General features: G+C 47.4%; 1 protein-coding gene across 1 annotated transcript in view; it reads left to right on the top strand.

Moving 5' to 3' along the window:
• Iars2 (isoleucyl-tRNA synthetase 2, mitochondrial) overlaps positions 1 to 18,428 on the top strand; it is a 32,864-nt gene that overhangs the window by 11,199 nt on the left and 3,237 nt on the right. The window contains exons 12-20 of the mRNA XM_032915049.1: positions 645 to 805; positions 8,439 to 8,541; positions 8,984 to 9,077; positions 11,965 to 12,073; positions 13,089 to 13,191; positions 13,874 to 13,999; positions 14,644 to 14,775; positions 17,496 to 17,602; positions 18,227 to 18,372. Coding sequence (XP_032770940.1) covers positions 645 to 805; positions 8,439 to 8,541; positions 8,984 to 9,077; positions 11,965 to 12,073; positions 13,089 to 13,191; positions 13,874 to 13,999; positions 14,644 to 14,775; positions 17,496 to 17,602; positions 18,227 to 18,372 — 1,081 coding nt within the window. The remainder of the gene's footprint in view (positions 1 to 644; positions 806 to 8,438; positions 8,542 to 8,983; positions 9,078 to 11,964; positions 12,074 to 13,088; positions 13,192 to 13,873; positions 14,000 to 14,643; positions 14,776 to 17,495; positions 17,603 to 18,226; positions 18,373 to 18,428) is intronic.

The raw sequence follows: 18,428 nt of genomic DNA, 5'->3' as shown, positions 1-18,428 counted from the left end.
TCTTTCATTTTTACGTTCACCAATGGATATTTTGGAAAGAGCTTTACTACTGAGTGAAAGCTCACACAGTTATTAGCTGGGCTGGTACACGGGTTCTTTGTTCACAGCTCGCATCTGAAGCACTGGTGTTATTAGCCTGCTTATTCACTGGCCTGATAATTAGAGTCCTCAGCAGAGCTCAGTGCAAAAGTTTGTGTTTCTATACATGTGTGCAGTGGGCGTCCGACATGTAGAAGTTTTTTGTTTTGTTTTTCATTCCAATATAAGATACATCACATTCTTTGATGTTGTTTGCTTATTTGCATGATTTTGGGGGGGGGATAAGGCCTCGTTATGTACCTCTTACTGGCAGGAACTCACTTTGTAGGGCAGGCCTCCTGTCTTAGCCTCCTAGCCTAACTAGTGTGTTAGTGCACATGCCCACTGTCTGCTCTCCACAGAGGTGAAATGGGGTTTTGTTGCCAAAAGTCTTTGTCTTTTTGTTGTCAAAAGTATTTGCTTTTCTGTTGTTTGCCTGAGTGGGAGGGAGAGGACTGTGAATGGTACGGACACCCGGAATGGAGAGCAGGATTAGGAAAAGTCAGCACGGCTCTTTAAAGTGTGTTCTGCTTCTCCCACTTGACCTGCTGATGAATGACTTGCAGGAGTCATTAAAGACAGTGAAGTTCATTCCCGGAGCAGCACTGAATAGCATGATGGACATGCTGGACAGACGGCCGTACTGGTGCATATCAAGGCAGAGAGTCTGGGGTGTTCCAATCCCTGTCTTTCATCATAAGACAAAAGATGAATATTTGATCAACAGGTAATTCTTTTCTGTGTTTTATGGTTTAAAATGGGTTCTGTTTCCTTGGAAGAATGGTGCTTACCATTAAGAATCCCTTGTTACTGTTCATGTGCGCCCTGGCTTTGAGATGGCCGTTCCGTCTTCAGCAAGATTACAGATGTGTGCTGCTGTCCCCCTCACTCTTAGCTCTTTCCGTCTCACTGTAGCACTGGCTGCTCTGCCACAGTCTCAGTCACAGCAGTCCTCCTGCCTCAGCTCCCTAGTGCTGGGATTAGAAGCATGTTTCAGCTCTCCTGGAAAGTCAGACTCGCTGGACTGGGTGATCCAGCAGTGAGCAAGACTGAGGCAGGAGCATGAATTTACGGAGAGAGTGAAGAGGGTTTTCAGACGGCTGATGATCGCACGGTGCTGTTGGAGCTTTCCGTTTCTAGGTCGTTGCTGTTGGGTTTGGTGTTTGTTCATTCCCTCCCTCTCCCGCACCTCCTAATGTGCACACACGGAGATTGAAGCCGGGGCCACCGTACCCAGCCCCTGTTGCTGTTACTAGAGGTAGAAAGGGGACTGCTGACCACTTCTGTTAGATTTCCTTCTAGGTTTTCATTTCCTAAGGTTGCTTTGACTTAATTTTATTTTGGTTAATGAGGTTTTCCTAAATTATGCTATGGCATCAGCGACATTGGCTGAGCATTGGCTTTGTTAGTTGAGGATCCAGTCAGCAGTTTTGAGGGGCAGAGGCAATAAGTGATGGGTAGTTTGAGAGACTGTAGCCCAGGCTAGGCAGCCCTTCCTTGGGATTCCATGGCATTGTTGAGATGGTTTGGTTTTCACTGTTGACATGATTGAATGTCCTTGATAGTATCATACTGAGTGTATGGATTTTAAAGTTTTAAAAAATGTTAATTTGTTTTTTTTTAAGAACTCATGTATGATCATATAAGGGATAGGTTTATTGTTATTTTTAATAATTTTGTGCTGGGAATTATAAAGACCCTGCACATTCCTGACCACTGAACTCTGTTCTAAGCCCCCGGCTGAGGGCAGGGAAGAGTGCTCTGCAGGAGTCAGGGTGCAGTGTGTGCAAACAGGGCATGTGTGTGCATACAGGGCATGTGTGTGCAAACAGGGCATGTGTGTGCAAACAGGGCATGTGTGTGCATACAGGGCATGTGTGTGCAAACAGGGCATGTGTGTGCAAACAGGGCATGTGTGTGCAAACAGGGCATGTGTGTGCAAACAGGGCATGTGTGTGCAAACAGGGCACAGGGCATGTGTGTGCATACAGGGCATGTGTGTGCAAACAGGGCATGTGTGTGCACATAGGGCATGTGTGTGCAAACAGGGCATGTGTGTGCAAACAGGGCATGTGTGTGCAAACAGGGCATATGTGTGCAAACAGGGCATGTGTGGCATACAGGGCATGTGCATGCATGGGAACTATGCGGCTCCAGGGTTATGAGAGGGATAGAAAGGCAGTCACTAGGAGCTGGCCGGGACAGGCTGAAGGAATCTTGAGTACATTAAGGATTTTAAGAAGTCTTTTTCAGGGTAAGCATGTACAGGCTAGATTTGTAAGACGATTTGAGTATTATAACAGTTCCACTATCGTCGCTGTGTGGTTCTTATAGAACTTAAGAGTTTGGTCAGTTACATTCCACCACTATCTTAATACCTCCATTGAGAATGATATGATTATAGTTGAGATAAATCGGCACAAGTAAACTTAAAAGCCCATTGTTTCTCAGTCCTCGCTTATCAGAGTGCAGGACTTTGAGCCATTGCCTTGAAGTGATTGAGGTAGGATGAGTATATGTGTTAAAATTAAAAAGGAAAATAAGGTCGGCTTTTGTTTGTTTTGTATGCAGGGGCTTGATTGAACCTAGGCCCTTTCAGGGTTATACACTGTATCACTGAGCTGCACCCCCAGACTTCAGCACCACACACGCTACCCCTGAGCTGCACCCCCAGACTTCAGCAGACTGTGGAACTGACAATTATTTTCAAAGTTGAAATGTACACAGGCTGAGCAGTCAGGGAGTTAGATGAAATAGATGTCAACTTTGTCAGACACACAGAGACACACGTCTGCTTAGCATTGTCTCATTTTATTTCCTCAGCATGTTTTCCTGCTACAGACTCCCATGATCTGCTGCACAGCGCTCAAAGGGTGTTAGTCGATGTCTGGTTTGTAAGGAGGAGAGACGTACAGAATATTGGCCTACAGAATGACAGACACACGCAGCCACACTGTCTGTCAAATCATAGGTCATTGTCCTGTACACCGGTCATGGTGAGAGCCCCGTAGGCTTCACGGTTGGGTCCTTCTGGTGACAGAGCACTTGGATTTTAAAACATTTACACTATTAATTATTTATTAGTTAGAAAACAGCATGATGGTCATCAATTTCTTTCTGAATCAAATGATAATCCCACCCAGCAATGTCTGCTCTTCCTCTCCAGTGTTTGTAGCAGGCTGGAGGCCATCAAAAGTAACAGCAGCTCCACTGGGATCTGTGCACAGTCCACATGGAGTTGCTGTTACACGTGATGACTCCATAAGCTTGACGGAGAACTGCTTTGGCTGTAAAGCACTAGTCACTCAGTGTGTATGCTTCTGAGGGTTGAACCTGGAGTTGGGTGCATCCCCGGCAAGAACTATACAGTAGACTCCAGAGCTAGCCCCAGCCCCCTTCTACCTCCTGGTGTGTGTGTAGGTGGTGGGAGTGGTGGCAGTTTGGGTCCAGACCTAACCTGTACCTTGCAGTCCTGCCTCAGCTTCCGGGGAGCTGGGATTCCAGGCGAGGGCCGCCATGTCTGGTCTTCTGCTTCCTGGATGATAGTCTGCAAGTTGCCTCTAAACATACTTACTTGTTTTCCAAAGAAAACCGTGGATTACTCATGGCCTAAATGAGTTTAAAGGCTGATGTTAATATCATTGGTCATTTCCTGAATCTGTAATATGGTCCCCATAAAATTATATGAATTATATAGGTGAAAACCTAGTCCCTGGTTAGTAAAAACAAGTACTTTTTTTTTTCTTAACATAAAATGGATAAAATTTCGAAACATTGGCCACCTAGGAAAGACAGGAAGCCATTGATGACATTTCTTCCCTTAATTTAGGCGTATGTTGTCACCCAGCACTGTTGGCCTAAGTGGTAAGGCAGCTTGGAGGCAGCTTCTGGAAACCCGTAGACTCTATGTTCACTAAGTAAGGAAAGCACCCGAAATCATTACCTGCTATGCTGGCTTACAGCCTGCGGGTAGGACTGCGTGGACAACAGCGCTTCCTTCTGAGCCACCACTGTGTTCTCAGTCTCATTCCACGAGCAGACAGGAACACGTAGCCTCTTACCTCGTCCCTTCTCAGTCACTTCCAGCAGAGACCTTGTCCTGTGCCTTTGCCTACCGAGGGAGAGCAGAGGACCGAGAGGGCAGGGGGACCTCCTCTTTCTCACCTGGAAGTCCCGAGTGCCTCCTGCTTCCCTGCTAAATAGCGCACGCTGCCGATAGCAGAGCCCGGGTGATTGGCTGCTGCCAGAGCTGCTCCAATGCCTGGGTTTCCCTGATGGAAACCGAAGCAGGAACACGGAATGCGTGACAGTTAAGGTCTTTGAGTCGAGTACAAAGTCCTATTATGGTGTGACTTATTGCTCTATGAAATACAGCATTAAAATGGAAGTAGACTACAGAGTGATAAGTGGTTTCGCCCACTTTTATCAACAGTAATTTATACTAATCTTTAGGTCATAAGTCAACTGTGTGCTGAAGTAATGGATATTATTAATAAAATAAAGAGAATTCTTGTATTTACAAGGACAAACCTTAAGAAATTCTTTTGCAGTATTTGAAAGCATGACCTCAGTTTCATTATAGAAAATTCCACTTGTAAGTGTTTGTCGGAAGGAAAAAGACTAATGAATCCTGTACAAAGATATGCATGTAAGGTGTCCAGTTTAACTGTGTGTCAAGAGACTTAATGATATACAAAAGATAGGGCTCGGTATACAACCGCTGGGAAGCATTCGTGTACCGTGCATGGAACCATAGGTTCAAAGCCAGCATAGTACACAGCTGGGGTTTAAATCGTGTACAGAGGAGCTGTCCTGCAGACTTAAGGCCATAGCTTTGCTCTTATTGGCTGCCTGGGTCCCACACTGAAAATCCAGAGACCAGAACACATCCAGCATCTGGCTGTTTCGAGGTGGTTGCTTTTTGTTGTTTTGTTTTGGCAGGAAGTCAGTCCTCCACTACTGAGCTGTGCTCCTTCCTGTCCCTGCGTTTTCCTGAGACACAGGCCATGTAGCTCTACTGTCCACAGGGTTGGTGACCCTCCAATTCGTCTCCTGAGTGTGGGATTCTGGTCCACGCAAAGTGCAGACAGCAAGAGGAATTGACAGTTTTAAAATATTGTTGAGTTATCTGATATTTATTTAAAGATAAGAAAAACAGTTCATTGGAGTTGATTTGTTACTGATGGGTATGGAATATATCATGTTAGGCTTCTCACTTTTCTTTAGCTACTAAGACTTAAAAAAATAAAAATGTTCGTAATCTTCTTTTTATATTTTTAAAAACATATCATATTTTCCTCTTGCTATCAGCCAGTAAGCCAGATAGTGTATGTTCTTTGAACTCTGTGCTTGCTCTGTCAGCACACTAATCTCCTGAGACGCCCTTCTTCCCTGCCTCGGCCTTGGCTCACAGCCCGGGAGTCCCCTGCCTCTGCAGTCAGAGCCTTGGCTTAGCAGCTCCAGAGAGTAGAATGCAAGTTCACCCGGAGTGTGTGTGACAGAGGAGACTCAGCCATGCAAACAGCTCTTGCCTGAGAGGATGGCCCCCCTACCTGTAAGACCTCACTCCAGACGTCATTTATTTATACACAAGCTCCCGAGAGGTCCCAGTCCCAGAACTTCTGAGCGTGCTGTGCTGTTCATTATTGATGATGCTAATATGAAATGCAAACAATTTACTTTCCCTTCTAGGTTATCTGTACCTGTTTATTTCAAATACATTTAAACGTTTTCATTGCTTGCCCAAATTTGGCAATTTAATGGTAACACAAAAGGCCAATGACACTCGTCTCCTGACGCATCTCTTTTTACGGGGAAGGTGTGTAGCAGGCGTGAAAGCATGGCTGCTGTCTGTAAGTGTGGGTGTGTTTGAGTGCACTCTGCTGGTACTTCTGTTTTTGTTCTTTGGGGCATTAGGTTTCTTTAGATTTTTCTATTACTGCATGTTCAGATTTTCTTAACTGATAAAGTGTTCTGTGCACACTATATAAAAACTAATGTGTAACTAAGAATTATTGTCTTACAGCTAGTTACTTATTGCAAAAGTTTTTATGGTCACCTAGAGAAAGCTTATCTTCACCGTTAAAGTCATCTAAAGTGAATGTCCTAGCCATCGGGACTTGTGCCGTTTTGGATTTTTATATTCATGTTATATGTAAATTCTTCAACATTTTGGTAGCATTATACATTCAGTCAATTTTTTATAGAGTATCACTTTAATATTTTTTTGAGCTAGCCTCACTATGTAGACCAGGCTGTCCTTGATTTCACAGAAATCTACCTCCGTTTGCCTCCTCAGTCCTGGAATTAAAGGTGTGTGCCATTACACCTTTGCTTCTCTCTCCCTTTTTAAGGTTTATTTTGTGTTTTGTGTGTGCATGTGTACATGTGTGTCACGTGTGTACCTAGTAGTCACAGAAGAGGGCATTGCATCTCCTAGAACTGGAATGTGGTTGTGACATAACTTCCTTGTACTCAGAGCTGAGCCTCGCTCCTTTGCAAGAGCAGCCATCGCTCTCAGTCTCAGAAGCACCTCTTCCGTCCCCACCTTAGTCTTTAGAGAGGCGTCTCAGACTTCAGGTCATAGGGTATGTTAATTTATATTACCTACTTGATTTGCATCCCTTTGCAGTTTTTACAAACAGCTTCATTGATCCATGACATACCAGAGCTGGGAATGGGGGATATTTGGTAATGCACTGTGTGATTGATATCTGCTGGTGCAGATCTGGAACTCACTTTTCCCTGTTCTCTGTTCCGTCCTTCCCGTAACTCTGGTGGGTCTGCAGTCACTTGCACTGGTAATGGAGGGGAGAGGCAGCTGCTTCAGAGACAGGGCTTCCTGAGGATTTTCATCTTCAGATAATAATGTGGGAGCTGAAGCTAGTTCACTGAGAGTGCGTGATGCTCTCCAAGGATTAGAATTTGATTCCCAGCACCCACATCAGCAGCTCTCAACTGCTTACAGCTCCAGCTCCAGGTTCCCAGAGGCAGCCAGCCTCCAAGACTGTCCCCTCAAGTGTAGTGACAAACACATGCAAACACATGAATATCTAAGTGGACATGAGGGACAAAACCAACATAGAACCATTCAAATTTATCTCAAAGACTCAGTCCGAATTCTTTTGGACAGGGTTTCTCTGTGTAGCCCTGGATGTCCTGGAACTCACAGTGTAGACCAGACTGACCTGGAACTCACAGAGATCCACCTGCCTCTGCCTCCCAAGGGTTGGATTAAGGTGTGCGCCACCTGTAATGGGCCACTAGTGTCCCGCCAGATTTTTCACATACATATTAGGTATATGTTAAAATGGCAGGTGCTCCTGTGGGCACTTCATTTACTAGGTCCATTTTGTCACGTCTCTTGGTGATGTGCTGCTACTTGTGTTTTGCAAGTAAGAACCCAGAAGTGCTGAGAGGCCCAGGGCCATGCCCAGGGTCACTTGGTGAGTCAGTTTACCACTTGTTGCACCCAAAGCTATGGGGGTCTGTGCTGCTGCCCATGTGTGTTAAACAGAAAACAGCTCCAGGAGGCCCTGGTGTCAGCAGCAAAATAAGTATTAGGGCTGGACAGCATCGGATGGGAGGATGGTGAGTTCCAGGCCTGCCTTGGCTACATAGCTGGACAGTCTCAAAACAACCAGGGCTGAATTGTAGGTCAGGGCTCGAAGTGTACAGAGCGTGTGTGGGCCCGAGTTTGGTCCAGCACTACCGAGTAGTGAATACCTTGTTCCCTTCAGGGAGTCTGGTCTGTTTTGTCACCGGCTCTAGTACCGGGCACCTGGGATCATGCTTAAGACACTGCTTATTCATGTTTGAGCAGATCAGTTGCGTTGCTTCTCAAGTCCTGGCCATGCAGGAGGTCCGAGTGTGAGCCTCCCTGTGTGCTTTCAGTGTCTGTGTGGTGTATGGGATGGAGTGTCAGGGGCAGAGACGGAGCCTTGAAAGTTTCTGAGAGGGATGCTGATTGACAGCAGTACAGGAATGCTTCTCTGTTGGGGGAGGAGTTGGCTTCTCTGTGAGAGTTGGGGTGGGGTGGGGCTGCTTCTCTGTGAGGGAGGAATGGGTGGGTAGGCGTTACATAGCTGGTGCTGAGGCAGTAAGCTGCTCTGAGAGCCAGGTAGAACTGATAGGATGTGGCAGCTTCATTTGGCAGGAAACAAGGGCCAACTTCCTGGATAGGAACAATATGGACTGACATGGGAGGTGAGGAGGGCGCTGTTTTCCTGTGTAAGGGTGTACTGAACGTAAAATGATGGCGTCAGTCAGGTCAGCCACGTGAGGTTCTGCTGAAGTCAGAGAGACAGTCACTGACAAATGTCTGTCATAGTACATTGCTGACCCTGCCTCTTTCCTGACAGCCAAACCACCGAGCATATTATCAAACTCGTAGAGCAGCACGGCAGTGATGTCTGGTGGACCCTCCCCGCTGAGAAGCTTCTCCCGGAGGAAGTCGTAGCTCAGGTCAGTGTGAGCGACTCTTTGAGAAAAAGGTAACTAACAATTGAACTGCAGACTCAGAGGCAGGTGCAGTCAAACACAGTTTGTAACACAGCAGCGGACCCAGTGTCTTAGGTGACCAGGCAGATGGTGCCACGAGAGAAGTCCCTCGTGATGCTCAGCAGGGCTGTGCGGGCTCTGACCCAGCAATCCCTGGTGGTGTGTTCCCTGTCGCCATCTTACTGGACGAGGAAAAAGGGACCGTTGCTACACTAGTGGCCATGATGTGTGGCCGTTTGCTTTCCGTGCTCAGGGGGTTGTGTTCAGTGGTTGTGAAGTGCGTCTTAGTCTTTATTTTATAAATGTGGATTTAATAGCTGCATTTCACTTTTTTAAACTTCTTGAACATTTCCTGTGTACTGTGTGGCCTCTCTCTGGAGGTCAGCTCTCTTCTGTCTCTTCTTAGGCTGGTGGCCCCGGTGCTTTGGAGTACGTGCCAGGGCAGGACATTTTGGACATCTGGTTTGACAGTGGAACCTCATGGTCTTGTGTTCTTCAAGGTAATTAGCTTCAGTTTTTCTTTTCTTTCCATTTTGTTTGTTTTTCAAATCAGGGTCTCTGTGTAACAACCCTGACTATCCTGGAACACACTTTGTAGACCAGGCTGGCCTTGAATTCAGAGATCTGCCTGCCTCTGCCTCCTGCTTCCTGGGTGCTGGGATTAAATGCATTTACCACCACACTCAGCTCAATTTCTTTTTTTTTAGAGATATATTTTTATTGTTTTTCTGTGTGTGTGTGTGTGTGTGTGTGTGTGTGTGCATACGTGCACATGTGTCTGTATGTTGGTATGTGCCTATGAGTGTAAGTGTCCATGCAGGTGAGAGGGCACTGAATCCTAGAGCTGGAGTGTCAGGCAGTGCCGGGAACTGGGTTCTGGTCGTCTGGAAAAGCAGAGATCTAGTCGCATAGCTAGCTGCTCTTTTAGGTAATCGCAGTCATTAGAGGGCTGGCAAGATGGTTTAATGGGTAGAGGTGCTTGCCTCACAAGCCTGGTTACCTTTGCCTCATTTCCTGGAGCTCACACAGAGGCAGAAGGAGAGGGCTGTGTCTGGAGACTTGTCCTCTGAGGGACACGTGCACGACACCAGTGCTAGTTCTGGAAATACAGAGCTGTTCACTTAGATCTTCCAGTGACCTTTGTGGGGTTATTGCTTTGTTATGGGGTCTGCTTGGACCCAACACAACTCAAACACCAGGTCAATGCTGAATTTACTGTAATCAAGCAGCACTGATCGATCAGGTGCCCAGAGCACACTTGGGAGATGAACGCAACCTTGAGCCGGAATGTCGCAGAGCTTTTAAACTTGAAAGCCACAAGCACTTGGGCCAAGCTCTGTTTTTCACCAGACAGGATTTAGGCATAGAGGCTTTCCCATGGGGTTGATCTGCGTCACTTGGTACAGAACGTAGATTTGTCATCCTGTCAGATCCTGTTTGTTCTGTGTTTAGAGCAGCCATTGTGTTTTGGGGAGCAAAAGATGAATATCAGAAGCTAGACAGCTCACCTAGGACCTGGGCACTAGAACTAAGTTCCCCTCTGATTAGAATGGAGTCTGAAAGCAAAATGGACACGGCTCTTCTGCTTGTTCTCCACAGCTGTGTTCTGTTTACCTGGAACATCTGTGTCTTAGTTAAGGTTTCTCTTGTGAAGAAATGCTATGACCGTGAGAAAAGAAAGCATTGAACTGGGCTGGCTTACAGTTTCAGAGCTGGTCCATTATCAGCACGCGGGCAGACATGGTGCTGGAGAACTAGCTGAGAACTGCTTCCTGATTATTGGCTGAGAGGGAGCCTGTGTTCAAACCTGTGAGCCTGTGGAAGCCATTCCTACTCAGACCAGCACAGACTACTACAGTTCAGATCTGGAAAGACCTGGGAGATCGTTTAGTCCTGTGATTTCTCAACATAATCTTTTTTTTTTTGAGGAAATTTTATGTAGAACTATGCTCCTTAAGATTAGCATGGGAACCTTTAACCAGCTTGGTGGTCTGTGCCTATAATCACAGCACTCGGTAGGCCAAGGCAGGAGGATCATGACTTTGAGGATTGCCTGGGCTTTCTAGGACACTCTGTCTCTAAAATTCCACCAAAAAGGTAGTTTGTTTTGTTCTTATCTTTTCCCTCTTTACCAGCGGTGCCTTCCCTTTGGCCTGCTTGGCAGCCCCGAGCTGCCCAGCTTGGAAACCATGGACTTTCCCTGACCCCATTGTTTCTCACGAGAGGCCAAGCTAGAGCCAGGACAGTGGTCACGTGGTTAACGGTGTCAGAGTGCACATGTAGCCCTCTCTCTCCTGGGCCCATCCTTCTGCACAGACACCTCACTCTCCAGCGCTGCACACATTCCTTGCTTTCAGTTGGGTAAGTTTTCGACTCATTGCTGAAGAGACAGGATGAGCAGGTCAGGAGTCAGAGGGAGCAGGAGAGGTGGCTGCCCAGGAGCTGTATGCAGACGTGTGCAGAGGGAGCGTCTTACAGGATGCCAAGGAAAGAGGTAGACGTAGGATGAAGGAAAGCGCGTGCTGAGATGAGAGAGTTGGGTGAGGAATCAGGAGCAAGCCGTCGGCCAGCCCCTCACAGCCCAAGCGCCAGCGGGGAACTCTGAAAGGAGAGCTCCTCTGCAGCTGCTGCCGTCTGTGGGCTGGAGGCACGTCAGACGTGATGGAAGTCTGTGGGTGCAAACCGGGCCGTGCTGTGGGGCTGTGGTGGGAGGGTCCTAGCAGGTAACGGGGTTCCTCATTTAGACCTTTCAGTTTAGGCAGTTTGAAAGTCAAACATATAAATTCATGCTTACAGACTAAGAATTATACTGGCTAAATGTTAATTTAAATACATTTTTGTAAATAGTTTTTGATATTATTTTCTAATTCTGTTTCCTGGACACACGTGAGGCATTAATTAAGGTTTAGGCCCTTTGTTCTCGTACATTTGCACAGTGTAGGTGAGAGGCACTGCTTTAGAAAAGCAGGAAGAAGTGTTTTCTGCTGGCACATTTTGGAGAGCGCCCTCAGTCTCAGGACCGAGTGTGCTGTGCAGGAAGTGGTACCTCGTGTAGGACAGCATTCATTCACTGCCAGCCTCGGCAGTAGAGCATCTGACTCACAATGGCTCTTGGGGCCACACATGGTTATGGTGACCAGGCACAGTAAAGGCGAGAGTCGTGCTGGGCCTTGGGTAGATTTAACAGTTGTTCACTTCTGCTGTCACATGACTTCCATGCACGCTAGGCAGCTCTCCAGCACACCTGTGCTAGCCTTCTGCCTGGTCAGATGTCTGCCATCACGTGGGTTTGACTGCACAGAAAAGAACCCGTCCCATTGGTGTCCCTAACACTGGCACACTTGGCTTGGCTTTCTGATTAGCTGGGTTTGTGTTTATGTATTTCAGGCACTGAGCAGAGGGCAGACTTGTACCTGGAGGGGAAGGACCAGCTCGGGGGCTGGTTCCAGTCTTCGTTACTGACAAGTGTGGCCACAAGGTCAAAAGCACCTTTCAGGTAAGTGCTCACTCTGAGCAAAGTGAGGCCGCTTGGTGATCCCCCGAGTGCCTGCCATGAGTGCTTGCGGACATAGGTGCGTGAGCCAGCCATTGGTGAGCTGGAACACTGTTCTTCTTGTGTCTGGGAGGAGAGACCCACAGCGTCAGTGTCCTAAAGAGGTGCATTGTGGGGCAGCCAGGCTGGCCAACACTAGGTTCACCTTCTGCGTTAGGCAGTTTGTAAGAAAGTTGCCTGGTCACCTCCTGTGTGGTTGTGGAGGTACACACATCCTGCAAATCCAAGCACTCTGGAGGGAGAGATGGGAGGACCTCAGGATCAGGGGCAGCCTGGACCATGTGCAGACCCTGTCCCAAAAAGAACAACAAAAAACAAATAAAATCAGTACGGGGAAAAAGAGAAGGGGAGAGACACAGCTGTGTGTGGCGCCCGTCACTTGGCAGCCTGCCCTCCTGGAAGATGAGGTGGTGCTGAGTGGAGTTAGCTGGCACTGCAGGCAGCATCTTCCGCTGTGTGGAGGGCCACCAGGAGCGCAGGGAGGGACAGTGTGGGCAGGTGAGAGCAGGCGGCCTGAGCTCATCTCCTGCCGTGGGACCCACAGTGACTGAGTGACTGAGACCCTGCTGGGGTGGAGTACAGACAGCTGCTGGGGTAGCCTAAGGGTTTGCTCTGCTGCAGTCGGCTCCCACCTGAGACACCTCACTGCCTATTTCTGTGTCACTGTTAAAAGCCAACATGGTAGAAAGTGCTGTTTTCCTAAGTTGTCCTTTGGAAGTTAGTTTTAGGTGGGGAGAGTCTATCCTGCTCTTTATTTTCTTGTTTTTAGCAATTAGAGGCTGGGGAATGCTCTGATGTACAGAAAATAGAACACCTACTTTGCTGTGTTTAAGCTGAGGACTCCCTGCCAAACGCTCTGATATGTGAATACTGAGAAACAAGAAGTGTTCACCCACTGTCTGTCAAGACATTCCCAGTGATTAAAATGGTCCCTCACGCTGGTCCCCATGTCTCTTAGGACAGTGATGGTTCATGGATTTACACTCGGAGAAAAAGGAGAAAAGATGTCCAAGTCCCTCGGGAACGTCATTGACCCTGACACTATCATCAGTGGAGGAAAAGTAGGTGTCTGACTGAAATGCGTTTCATTCTGTTGTCAGGTTCTTACATTGGCAACTAAGTCTTCAGTAGTTACCGCAGTGAATAAACACAAGGCTAACAAGATTAGAACTGCCCCTCACAGGACATGCCAGGGGTGGGGCACAGCTGCTTGGGAGGTGGACACGTGAGGAGGATGGCTTGAACCCAGGAATTGAGGGCCAAGAATAATGGGTGGGTTACTATAATGTTTTAAACATGAACTTGTGTGTACACGTGTGTGTGGAGGCCTCAAGGCATCAGATTTTATTATATGAAACTACAGTTTTATAATTAAATGGAAACATGAGAAAAATGAGATGACAAATTCTGAGTGTGCATAATTATATTCTTAGGACATACACAGTGTCCATCAGATCGGGTTACTGGTAACTGGGGCGGTTGGAGGGGCTTTCATGAGTGTGGCCTGCACATCTCACAGTCACCAGGACAAGCCTGAGTCTCCCATCTGTGTGAGACAGGGTTATCTTACTAGTCTTCATGTTTTCAGATACAGCCTATGTTGTGGTGGGTGTGTCAGTATTGTGCCTACACAGCCTGTGTTTACAGACTCCAGTCTCTGAAGGAAACTTTAGCTAAAGCCTTTGTTTCTCTAACTGACATAAATCAAAAGCTATTCTGTTCACATTTCACCTTTCAATGAAGGACCACAGCAAAGAGCCTCCCTACGGAGCTGACATCCTGCGCTGGTGGATAGCGGAATCCAACGTCTTCACGGAGGTGACCATTGGCCCCTCTGTACTCAGTGCTGCCAGAGATGACATCAGCAAGGTCAGACCTGCTCAGCAAAGTTAGGAGACGTGCATGAAAACTGTGGCTGTCTTTAATGCCCGCGTTAATTTGTTTAAAATAGTAACACTACGAAATTACATGCTGCATGGTAGTGTATGCCTCTAATTTCAGCACTAGGGAGGATCTCTGTGAGTTTGAGCTAGCCTGGTCTACAAAGAGAGTTCCAGGCTACACAAAGAAACCCTGTCTCAAAAAACAAAACAGAAGAAGAAGCATACATGTCTTTATATTTGGTTAATGTATAGACTACACCATAAGCTGATGTAAGATTATATATACTTTCCATGTACTCAGTGACTTTACAAGCTAGATTCATTTATTTTTCTTTTGTGAATCAGATGAAATAGCATATATCCATCTATATGTGAATAAAGACATGAGCAAAACAGGCTGGGGAAGAGCTAACGAAAAACCCGGCCAGTGGTTGCTTCTTCATAAAATTGGGTATTAGAATGAGGGTTCCCTTGTGCCTTTGCGGGCTTATTTAGGAACAATAGGATTTTAAAACCTTACTAAGAAAATAACAGAACTTAGAAAAAAAAATCATGGTTATAAAGTAACTGGTGAAACAGAGAAGTCTTGTGACTTGTCTTTAACTGTGTGCTTTCTCTCACTGTGAACAGCTTAGAAACACACTCCGCTTTCTCTTGGGAAATTTGGCCGGTTTTAACCCAGAGACAGCTTCTGTTCCTGTGAAGAATATGTACATCATAGACCAGTATATGCTGCACCTAATTCAGGATTTTGCCACAAAGGTCAGTGTGCAGTAGCAGGCTTTGGCAACCTCAGTGCCTTTCCCACAACTTGCAGTGAACGGACCTCACTCACTGGAAATCATCCCTATTGTACCCCGGAAAGTGCAGCACTGCATTCTAGAGTTTGGGGTGACCAGGCATGAAGTGTTTTCATGTCTTTGCTGGAGTCTTGCTTTTTTCAACATTTAGTTTGTGTGTTCATGTGCGTGTGTGCATGTGTGCGTGTGTGTGTGTGCGTGTGTGTGTGTGTGTGTGTGTGTGTGTGTGTGTGTGTGTGTGTGTGTGTGTGTGTGTGTGTGTGTGTGTGTGTGTGTGTGCCAGAACTCAGATGTGGAGGTCAGAGGACTACTTATGAGACTTGGTTCTCTCCTTCCACCCTGTGAGTCCCAGAGGTCGAACTTAGATTGTCAGGCTTGGTAGCAGGCACCTTTACCTTCTCAGCCATTCCATCTCTCCTTCCCGGCCTCTTAGGGCTGCCTGCTGGTGAGAACCATGGGAACCAGCCTCCCCTCATAGCATGCTTCTCTCTCAGAATCATTGTGTGGATGACTCCTGAGTCCTCGCTGGTCTCTCGCTGGTCTGTGTACTGTGTGTGGTGAGGTTTCACAACTTCGTGCCTCTTGGGTTCCCTGCGGCCATCTGATCCTCTCCTACATTGCCTGGCCTCAGTGTCTAGAGCCTCCGTGGCTCTGTAATTCTTGTGGGGTTTTGTGCCTGGAAAACCAGCACCATGAAGAAGAACCATATTGCCAAGTTCTACTGTCAACTCAAGGTGTCGTCTGCCTTGTGTGCCACAACTGTAGCTGCTTTTGTGTGCTTTGTTGGTAGAGCCTAAGACACACTTCTCCATACAGTTGACTTTGAGCCTTTCAGCAGGATGCTTGTCCAGCTTTTCTCCTTTCAAATGAACTTGCGCATTCATAAACTGGAGCCTCCAGTGGCTGCTTTGTGACTTTGGGCACCTGTCCAACTGACCTGTTTCCCTTTCCTGGCTCAGATCTAACAGTTCCAGCTGCTGCTCTCTGTGTCCTATGCTTGCTCAGGAATCTCTCCTTACCAACTGCACATCTGTGTACCTTTGCGCGCTCTTGTAGAGTGGCTGACAGCAGCAGACATGGATACTATGCTGTCTTGAAGTTTCCTCTGGCAGACAACTTATTCCATCACTTTTGAGTTTAGCCTCACTCAGATTACCAGTACAGGGGCTGGAGAGAGGGCTCAGCAGTTAAGGGCACTGACTGCTTTTCCAGAGGACCTGGATTTGATTCCCAGCATCTATGTGTTAGCTTATAACCATCTGTAACTTTATTTCCAGCGATCCCACTCCCTCTTCTGGCCTCTGCAGCCACTAGGTACAGACATCGTCATACAGACACAAGTGGTACACAGACATACATCAGGCAAAACACTTGCTGTGTAGACCATCCTGGCTTCAAACTCTGATGCATTTGCCCCTGCCCGCCCTGAGTACTGGGATTAAACACATGGCCTAAAATTCCTTAGAAACTTAAAAGTGGTGTGAGGCCATTACTCGGGACTCACAGGCGGAAGAGAGCTGGGTGGGAACGAGCTCCCTCTTCAGCATCGAAGACTCAAAACCCAGACCACAACCAGGGCTGGGAAAGTAGCATGGTGGGTAAAGAGGTTGCTGTTCTAGCTGGAGGACCTGAGTGTGATCTCTAAACCCTCATCACATTGAGAACGTCAGGGTTCTAGTGTTGGGACATTGAAGACAATGGGCCTTGAGTCACAGCAGCCCATCAGAGAAGCACACTTGAGGGCCAGACGAGGGAAAAACACTATTTTAATAGCAAAGTACATGGTCCCTGGCTGGAGCTTAACCTCTGGTGTCCACACACATGTGTACCTACACATATATGAACATGTGTTCTCACACAAAACAAGCCATTAGACATGGACCTTTCTTTCCTGGGATCATGCTCTGCTGTCATTCCCAGAGCAGAATAGAGATTAGTGTGAGCAGTTGTGCCTCTAGAATGACACGTTAGCATTCTGTCTGCTTTTGAAACTTTTTTTTCTTTTTTTGTGTGTATGTGTATGTGGTATGCATGTATGTGCATGTGCCTGTGCAAGTGTGTGTGTGTGAACTGACAGACGCACAAGGCTGATCCTGTTCTTCCACCTTATCCTTTGAGGCAGGTTCTTACGATCAAACAAAATCAAATCAAATGGGCAGGTAAGATGGCTCGTGAGGTCAGGGTGCTCGCTGCCTGATGACCTGAGCAGAGTCCCCTCTGAGTTTAACACCAGCCTAGTCTACAGAGAGTCTGTGTCAGGCTGGCTAGGGCCACACAGTGAGACTCTGCTCACACAGTGAAGAAGAAAAACAACTTTGCTCTCCATATGTGATCTGTGGCACAGGCCTTCTCCCCTTGCCACAAATAAATGTAATAGCAAATTGGTAAAAATAACAAGAAAACCGCTAAACAGTTGTCAGAATTTCAAGGGAAAGTTTTATCAAAGAAAAAGAAAACCCAGAGCTCATCCCCATGATGGCCTTTGCAGCCAGTCTGCTTCAGAGATCTCGGCTCCATGCCGAGCTATGTCTACCCAGGACTTACGGGAGTTCCAGGGGTCACACCGGTTCTCGCGCCTCTGCAGCATCTCTGAGGTGGTGCTGGGAGGAGCTTCTTCGTCCCTGATGTACTGCTCTGCTCACTGCTGCTGCAGCCGTCACGTTCACCATCTTTGTTCTCTAGGTTACTGACTCATACAAACAGTATGACTTCGGAAAGGTTGTCAGGCTGTTGAAAGCCTTCTACACCAGAGAACTGTCCAGCTTTTACTTCAGCATAGTCAAGGATAGGTAAGTGTGACTGTGTACAGTCCCCAGCAGGGATGCTCGAGTGTCTGTCAGCAGTGCCCAGGATGCAGTGAGCACGGTGAGCAGCTGGGCAGTCACAGCTGGGATCCAGAGTCAAGCCTGAGTGTCAGGCTTCCCTTCACTCACTAGCTTTCTGTTGGGGCAGAGGCAGGGGGAGAGGGGGGCTCTGAGTTTAAACCCAGCCTAGTCTACAAAGATTCTATGTCAGGCTGGCTAGGGCCACACAGTGAGACGCTGTATCACAACATACACTGCTCATGTGCTGGGTGCCTATTTACAGTGAGTTAGCTGCTGGTAGACGACACATGCTGTCCTGAGAGCAGACCCAGGACTAGCCAGGCACTTCTGTAACGGTACTAGCTTTCACAGTCACCCGGGGCAGCATTGGGCATGACAGTCACTCAGATGTGGTCAGTCACCTTATTACGTTCAAAGTCAGTGATCTAGACTGTCGTCCACATTAAACATCCACAGTTGGGCAAAACATGAGAAAACAGCAGATACACCCTGAGAGAGAGAACTAGGACAGACCGCCAGGTGTCAAGCCAGCATGGATGTGCGAAGGCCAGAGCAGTGTGTCAGCCACTGAGCAAGCTATTCTTTCAGGCTCTACTGTGAAAGTGAGACGGATCCCAAGCGGCGCTCCTGTCAGACAGCATTGGCAGAAATTCTGGATGTGTTGGTCCGTTCTTTTGCGCCCATTCTTCCTCACTTGGCAGAAGAGGTGTTCCAGCACATTCCCTATGTTAAAGGTAGGGAGACAGAGCCTGCAGGGCTTGCTCATGGGTGCTCTGAGCTTCACACAGGT

This window comes from Rattus rattus, chromosome 10 (assembly GCF_011064425.1).
Source record: "Rattus rattus isolate New Zealand chromosome 10, Rrattus_CSIRO_v1, whole genome shotgun sequence".
NCBI lineage: Eukaryota > Metazoa > Chordata > Mammalia > Rodentia > Muridae > Rattus > Rattus rattus.
The sequence above is the reverse complement of the archived record's forward strand: the minus strand, read 5'-3'. Positions and strand labels throughout refer to the sequence as shown.